The following is an 8831-nucleotide window of genomic DNA, read 5'->3' as shown; positions in this document are numbered from 1 at the left end:
AAGGTTTCTAGTAAATACTTATACTGTTAATTCTGTGGATTCTCATATTTGTACTTCCTCACATCTGGGTGTTAAACACTGGATACTAGATTCAAGGGCTACCAACCATATGACTCCCCACAAACATTTACTTCAAAATCTTACTCCTTTAACTAAACCTTTTCTTGTTTCTCTTCCCAATGGATATAAAGTTAAAGTATTATCCACTGGTAATCTAGTTCTTAGAAATGCTATTGTTCTCCTTAATGAACTTCTTGTTCATTCATTTCATTTCAATTTAATATCCATTCATTAATTTATTTCCCAACTAGATGTCATAGCTATTCTTGCCAAGTCTCATTGTTTATTACAGGGCCCTTCTCTGAATAGGCCACTGGTGATTGGTAAAGTTGCATGTAGACTATACTATTTCCATCCTGATGCTGATTTGTTTCCTATTTTTACTTGTAATTTTTCCATTCCTAGTTCCAATTCCGATAGTTCTAGTGTTATGACTGATTGTATTCCTCCTTGTAATTCATCTCCTAATTGTAATTCTGTTTCCACTAGTAATAAAACTGACTTGTTTTGGCATCAACGATTGGGACACATTCCTTATCATAAATTGCAATCTATCCCTTCTTTATCCACTAAAGTTTCTGCCAAACAACCATTTTTATGCCAAATTTGTCCCATGTAAAGACAACAAAGGCTCCACTTCCATAAAAGTGTCATACATACTTCAACTCCATTTCAATTAGTTCATATTGACTTTTGGGTTCCTTATAACACTAAAACTTACAATGGATTTTGATATTTTCTTACCTTAGTGGATGATTTTACTTGGGCCATATGGACTTATCTACTTTCTTCTAATAGTAATGCTTTTACTATCCTTAAAGCTTTCACCACCATGGTCAAAGTCCATTTTCATACTTCTGTGCAATCCTTTAGGTCAGATAATGCCTTCGAACTAGGGGCTAGTGCTGCTGCCATAGAATTTTTTTCTAGTCAAGGCATTCTTCATCAAACCACCATCCCACACACTTCCCAACAAAATGAAGTTGTGGAAAGGAAACAGAAGCATCTTTTGGAAGTGTTTAGGGCCCTTTTATTCCAATCTAAACTCCCAATTTCTTATTGGGGTGAATGTTTTTTTAACTGCTACATACTTGATAAATAGGATCCTTTTTTCTATTTTAAGCAACATCTCTCCTTTTGAAAAACTCCATGGTTTTGCTCCTTCTTATGATCACCTTAGATCTTTCGGTTGTTTGTGTTTTTCCACTACTCTAAAGATTGGTCGAGACAAATTTCAGTCAAGATCCGTTCCTTCCTTATTTTTAGGGTCTCCAACTGGTAAAAAGAGGTATAAGCTCCTCTCTCTAGACAAATTCACCATTTTCTTTTCAAGGATATTGTATTCCATACACATGTGTTTCCTTCTACCCTATCTCCTCCTCCTTCTCTATTTCCTGATTCCCCATATCCTTTTGTTGATTGTGCCCCTTTCTCTCTTGATGTTTCTCCCCCAATTTCTATTTCTTACTCTATTCCTTCAGCTGTTTCTATTCCAGAAGTTCACCCCCAACTACCAGATTTGGTAGACCTATTATCAAACCTTCTTATCTCTCTGATTTCCATTGTTCTTCCGTCCTTCCTGTCTTGACACTCCCATTCTTGAACCACAGTATTTTTAACAAGCTGTTTCAAACCCTGCTTGGCAGGAAGCCATGTCCAAAGAATTTGAGACACTTGCTGCTAACCATACTTGGGACCTTGTCCCACTTTCTCCTAACAAGAAAGCCATCCCTTGTAAATGGGTTTACAAGGTCAAGCTTTAAACTGATGGTTCTATAGAACGTTACAAAGCTCGTTTGGTTATTCGGGGTGACACTGAAAGAGAAGGAATTGAATTTACTAATACTTTTCCCCTGTTATTAAGATTACCATCATCAAATGTTTACTCACTGTTGCTGCTGCCAAACGCGGCTGGACTGTTTTCCAATTGTATGTTAACAATGCGTGTTTGCATGGTGACCTCCATGAGGAGGTATACATGAAAGTTCCTCAAGGTCTAGAAGTCAGTCTCTCCACACCTTCCTTAGTGTGTAAACTACGAAAATTTTTATATGGTCTTCGTCAAACTTTAAGACAACGTTTTCCAAGTTATCCGAGGCCTTGATTTCAAAAGGTTATCAATACAGCAAAAATGACTACTCCCTATTTTCCAGATCTATTTCTGGTTCTACTGTACTTTTGGCAGTATATGTTGACGACATCCTTCTTGCTAGGGATAACCTCGTCGAAATGGCTTCCCTCAAGTCCTTTTTGGACCAACAGTTCAAGATCAAATACCTGGGTACAGTGCATTACTTTTTGGGTTTGGAGGTTGCATCTACTGCTCAAGGCTATGTCATGAGCTAACACAAATACACCACTGACCTTCTTGCTGAATTCAATTGTAATCATTTTTCTCTTGTCGTGGCTCTTTTGGATTCTTCTATAAAGCTGACTGTTGATATAGGCGCACCTATTTTTGATCCTAGTTTATATAGCCGATTGGTTGGCAAGCTCAATTTTTTGCAACACACTCGTCCCGATATTACTTTTTCGGTTCAACATTTGAGCCAATTTTTGCAGCGGCCTTAGGTGCCTCATATGCTGGCTGCTCTTCATGTTCTCCATTATTTGCTTAATGACCCTGGTCAGGGGATTCTATTGACCAGATTTTCAGATTTTTCTCTTGTTGCTTATTCGGAGTTCGATTAGGCTGGTTGTGCTGATTCTTGTCGATCAGTGATTGGTTTCTTTATTACTCTTGGTGGCAGTTCTATTTCTTGGAAGAGCAAAAAGCAGCCTAAGATTTCTTTATCTTCAGCAGAGCAAGATTGTTGTTGAAGTTTCTTGGCTGGTTCATCTATTGGGTGATCTTGGGTTGCTTATAACTGATCCCGTTCCCATATTTTGTGATAGTCAGGCTGCCTTACATATTGCCAAGAATCTGGTGTTTCGTGAATGTACTAAGCACCTAAAAGTTGACTACCATTTCGTTCGAGATTGTCTTAATTCTGGTTTGGTTTTGTTACATTTTGTTTCCAGTTCTAACCAATTGGCTGATATTATGACTAAATCGTTGTCAGGTGTTCGTCACTCTATTGTTCTCTCCAAGCTGGGCGTGTTCCCACCCTCCAGCTTGAGGTGGTGTTAGCGGAGTCAACATTCCGGCCTAATCATCAATAGCCCAACTCAGTGTTTGTTATGACCCAACTTGATCAATAGTTCAATACTTATACATTGTAAAATATAAAAGTGATAGATATTTTTCTGTAAACAGACGAGAAGAAATAATGAAGTTCTTTTCTCTCCTTCTTACCTTTTCTCTCTCTTCGTCTATATGTTTTAGAGCCTTCTTCGATTTTTCCTTCTGTATTATCGACATCCATGGATGTCAACAGAATATAATGGACCTCTTGATAGTATGCTTAATAATGTTACAAATGCAAACGTGTTAACGAGAATGAGCAATCGCTATCTTTGTCCAAAGACGGAATTTGCTTACTCTATGCAGGCTCACAGATAGAGAAAATATAAGCATCAATTAGTTGCTACGAATAGCGAGGGTGTTGCGCTGCATATGCCCATGACTTTTTAATTCAGTTAGTTGGGAAAGCTGTGGTTGTGCTTCGTTCGCAATAAGGAAAGCTATGTAAAAGAACAATTCAAAATGGTTGAGAGGAAAATCGAAGTACTATCTGATGCAATAGACATGATGGACACATTGAGAAAATTGTTCTAGCCCTGTTGGATGTTGCAAGCAAAGATATATGACAATTGTCTTTTATCTTACATGCTGGTCTTGTACATACCCCTAGGAGTTTTAAAACGGTTGTGCACAACTTCGTAAAAGCTTTCTATTTCTTTGGTTCACGGGGCCTCTGTTGGACTGTAAACAACGCTACCAACTCTTTTGGACACATAATGTCCCTAGTGCATTAATTAATTATTTTGATGAGAATTTTTTCTTTTAGTATCTTTTAGTATTATCCAGGAAAAATTATTTTCCCAATAACTTCTGTAATTGATACAAACCGAATCTCCTTAAAGAAAAGCTACAACTTCCCTGAATTCACATCCTCTTTATCTTCTTAGCAACTGCAAGTAAAGATACATGTATTATTTCCTCTAAACTATTGTTAATTAGAGATTTTTACATCCCTTAGAATTCTGGCAGCATCCTCTGGGAAAACAGGATTTATATAACAACCCGTTGCTATCTCAAATCCACCAACTCCACTCAAATGGGGAGCTATTTGTAAAAACCAGTGTGTGGAAGGTGCAGCTGATGGATCATCTTGAAATGGCGAGGTATGAATCAGGAGGTTGAATGGTGGATTGTTCAACTGCAAAGAAATCTTCAAAAGCATGAGTTTCAACAATCCCCCAAGATCAATTGCCTGCACTTTTGAATGTTAAAATATTAGACAAGCTCTTCAATTGAATGGTCGTTGAGAAAGAGCAACAAAATTAGTACGACCAAGAACATTGTAATCTTTTTCTTGAATCAATTTTACTCGCCTTCTGGACAGCCACATATGCTATGATATATCTTTTTCTTTTCACTAATCAGCAATTCTACTTGAAAAAAGCCAATGCATTCATGGCCAACTTGACATAAGTTGTAAGCTGTGATTTTTCTAGCGTAGAATTTACAGATAATTGACATTAGTGAAGTTAGATTAGTGTATTTTCACATATTTTTTCCATGAAAACAAACTATGGACAAAAAAGCATCCATTACCTTCTCACTGTCTATTTCATGAAAATGAGAAGAGTGATCACGAGGAATAATCCAAATCTCAAAAGCAAAAGTTGCAGCAAAGGGAACCAGTGATATGAAATGGGCTGATTCATCAATTAATAATTCATTGGGTTGAATATCACACAGGTAGCATTTTCCAGTCTGCTTGTAGTATTCCTTCTTACTGTCGAGACGGGCGGAAACTGTTGGAGGAACAATGGGAAGAGCAATCATCTGGCTGTGAGAATGGCTCATTGAAGCACCAGCAGAGGCTCCATGGTTTTTGAACACCTTTAAAAGCCAGTGAGTGATGCAATATTATATAGTGCAGTAGCCTTTCATAGGACAAACATCAAACAAGCTGATTATGAACAAACCACTAGTACTCAACAAGAAAGAGGAAAAAAGAATAAATGTCCATGCTGCAGATTCTTTTTGCACATATATAATGATATAAAAGGCATTAGATCAGATAAGGAACCGCTACTATCTCCATTGTGCTCATTCATCTCAAGTTTCATGTTAATTAACCAGTTCTCTTACTACCTTAGGAGTACACATTTTAGAGTAAGAGCATTTGGCGAACAGGAATCAAGTGCGTAATGAAAATGAGAAGCTGACAAAGAGAAAATAACCAGTTTTCAGAAATGGATTGCAGTTTGGATCTTCAACTTGATACCACAACATTTACAAGTTTCAAGTGTCCTTTCATTAAATTGTTCAAAATTGACAGTCAATTGTGAGATTTTAGCTATTTACCCTATCAAACACACTTCATTCAAATACCACCTTGCTTTTCTCCTGTCACTTGAAAAACAAACTCAAAATAATCTACCATGCCAATCAACCAGTTCACACAAAATGGATGGAGAGTGACGTATCACAAGCCCCTGTGCAGATTAGCATAATCTACCTCTAAAGTACTTCACCTATGTACTTATTATAAAACTGTTAGCCGGAATGATATTCCTCAAGGGATTAACAGTATGAAATTTTTAGAACTTATGTTGGAAGTATACAGTAACTAACAATGAATTCTTGAGGTTCTTATTTACTTGAAAGTTTAATCTAGGAATAAAGGAGTCACTTTCATTAGTGACTCATTTATCGCTAGATTAACCTTTCAAGTAAATAAGAACCTCAAAAATTCTTACAATTCTGACACGTTCAAGAATAACCGGTTTTCTATTACCTGCACTATTCATATCAATAATTTATCTATGAAAATGAAATGTTCCATATATAGAAAGAAATGATAAATGACAAAACATGTTGCCAGAGTACGACATAAAAGAATTACCCACAATGTCTCAAAAATGGAGGTGAAATACCACAAACGTTTACTCCCTATTTCATTTGTATCCCCCCATACCCCCCCAAAAAAAAGAAAGCTTCCAAATCAATGGAAATAAACACATTAATCACCAAGTATCTTTAAACATGGAAATGAACCCATTAATCACCTAAAAGACTAGAAATAAGTATATATTCAAACCTTTCCATTCACTACACCCAAAGAATTCACATTGCAGTAGACTTTCAAATTAGTGTCAAACACGTTTCCAAGCAAATATTAACCGACCGACTTCGAATTTGAACATGCAATTTTTGACAAATGGTTTCGTAATATACATTTTGTTGAACACTTTTAGCTTCTAAAATTTATGGTATGTGCTATTTTTAATTAGTTTTTCAATGCACTTAATTTAAAATCATACCGAAACAAGGAATACATATACCAAATCAACTAAAGACAAATTGATATTCAAGACCACTCATGCCTTTTGAAAGGGGATGAGAATAAAACCTGAACATACTTGATAGACTCACAATTCCGAAGCTGCTCGATCCTCTTCTTAGCAGCAAGCAAGACCTCCCCAACTTCAACCGGCGGCAGATCGCTCAAATTTACTGAATGAATCGGCGATTCAATAACGACATCGTGAAACCCAAATCCACTGACTGCTACATCACCTATGACAGAAACTGAATTTTGGAAATCCAATTCTCTGCTGACTGCCGGATACAGATTTTGGATAACTCTGATTTTCCAATCGTTGGTGGAATCTGCTGGGATACGGAATATCTCCGGCGCACACTCGTGCTCGTGGCCGGCGCAAAATGGGCATTCGGTTTGATTGTTAGGTTGTGGGTTCGATTTCGCTTTGAAGTCCGATGGTCGGCGTGATCTCGCCGGCGAAAACAGGACCCACCTGTTGTTGACTCTGTCTTTCCGGATTTCGGGGCTCCGATTTGGGGTTTCTGACTCCGCCATTAACCACTGCTTCCGGAGTTCGATCCAATTTGGGGTGAGATTTGTTCCAGAAGGAAAAGCTGAGAAAAATGAGTCAATAAAGAAAAGGGGTAGGTGGGTCCCATAAATTTATTAAAAAAATATTAAGCACAATTGGTATACTTATTGGACAATTACATTAGTTATCTGAATAGCTTCGCGCAATTGTTGAACAATTTACGGCAGTTGTCGAACAACTTGTATAGTTGTTGAACAACTCCGAAAAATTGTTGAACAACTACCAAAATTATTCTACAACTGAAACAAGTTATTGAGACGAAAAAGCTTTAACAAAAAAATTAAAAAAAGATTGTTCCTCTCATTTAATTTTAAAAACTTGAAGAACTTTTATTTAATTGGATAACTTCTTTGTCCTTTTTAATTCAAAGTCCCGAAAAAACTTGTTTTCTAGCTCACACAGTGATAGCGATTTGGGTCATCCGGCCTGCAATTATGTGAAATAGGGTAAATATGCTTTTTATTTATTGAGGCTGAATTATTTTTTTTGTCTATCTATTGAGGTTATTTGACTCTTTTATTTAACTAGTCAATTTAACTTCACTCTATTAGTGATGTTTTTTTTATTAATTAATTAATAATTAATTTTATCTTTAAACTTCTGATCCGCCCCAACCTATTAATCCAATTCACTATCCACCCAAACATAATAATTCGATCAACTATCTGCTTTAAATCTAAAAAATTTCTAAGTTAATATCAATCATGCTTTTTTTCTTTATTTTTCTTTATTTTTCTCGCTTCTTCTCTACTAATCGAAAGCATAGACTGCTGAAGTAACATTCTTGAATATCTCAAACAACAAGATCTTAGACTTCAAGAGTAATTTTATTCCTTTTCAAGTAAGATTTTTTTTAGTATTTTCAGTTAGATTTTCTTTTTATATTTCAATATTGTCGCGATTCAATGTATATTGATATTTCTATGTTGTTACATGTGTCATATGCATGTTGTAGTGACTTTTTAAAGTAGCAAGACTTTTATGCTTTCATTTACTTGTCTCGAATTAGGATTTTTCTAATATTCTCTCAAATGAAAGACTTATTTTTTCAACATTTATTTCGTGTATTTTTCTTTATCTTTCATAATTTTACGATGGATTGTTAGGTATGTCATAGTTTAATGTATTTATGGTGATTAAGTATGTGATATTTTTATCAAGAAAAGTAATCCTTTTTAATTTATTTTTGATGTTGCATTTTTGATGTGGTCCTTATCTCTTTATTCTTTATTATTGTCTTGACATAAGATATTTGAAGATTCCTTATTTTTTATTTTTTTTTTATTGATTTATGATAAGTCATTGTCTTTTTGTTTTATATTTGTCCTGTGAACTCTTTAAAGAATGGTTGAAATAGTTGACGTTGTCTTTAACTATGAAGAAAAATGGATCCTTACTCCTCAACTTACCTACTTAAGAAAACTTGACTCATATAGAAAATGGTATGATCCAGATTTGCTCTTATATATAGATAGATATATGTTCAAAATACACTGAAAAGTTAAGTTTTAGTAAGGTGAAGCAGTTGCTATGTATAGAGCCATTTAGTGGGTATTATCTAGTTGAGGGTGATGCAGGAATTAGAACTTTACAAACTGCATTGTCTATTCAATTATTTTTTCTTAAGCTTTAATTATTTGTTGTTGAGGAGATTGAAATATTGTCATAGCTTTTGACATTAGTCAACATAATGGACCTTTCCTTGCAATAGTAGATATAGTAAATGATAGTGAATCAAG

At 35.5% G+C, this 8831-nt stretch overlaps 1 protein-coding gene across 2 annotated transcripts; it reads right to left on the bottom strand.

Annotated features, from left to right (window-relative positions):
- Positions 1-4012: 4012 nt before the first annotated feature.
- Positions 4013-7167, bottom strand: LOC107845778 (ADP-glucose phosphorylase). 2 transcript variants are annotated; one of them, XM_016690260.2, is made up of 3 exons: positions 6588-7167; positions 4781-5071; positions 4013-4436 (listed from the first exon to the last, which is right to left on the bottom strand). In XM_016690260.2, the coding sequence occupies exons 1-3, from the start codon at positions 7053-7055 to the stop codon at positions 4176-4178; spliced, it is 1020 nt and encodes a 339-aa protein (XP_016545746.2). In that variant the 5' UTR covers positions 7056-7167; the 3' UTR covers positions 4013-4175. The 2 variants fall into 2 exon arrangements, with proteins under 2 accessions (XP_016545746.2, XP_016545747.2); XM_016690261.2 differs by having other exon boundaries at positions 4013-4382; positions 6588-7164.
- Between the last annotated feature and the right edge of the window lie 1664 nt (positions 7168-8831).

The sequence above is a fragment of the Capsicum annuum genome, chromosome 10 (assembly GCF_002878395.1).
Source record: "Capsicum annuum cultivar UCD-10X-F1 chromosome 10, UCD10Xv1.1, whole genome shotgun sequence".
NCBI classification, from domain to species: Eukaryota; Viridiplantae; Streptophyta; class Magnoliopsida; order Solanales; family Solanaceae; genus Capsicum; species Capsicum annuum.
The sequence above is the reverse complement of the archived record's forward strand: the minus strand, read 5'-3'. Positions and strand labels throughout refer to the sequence as shown.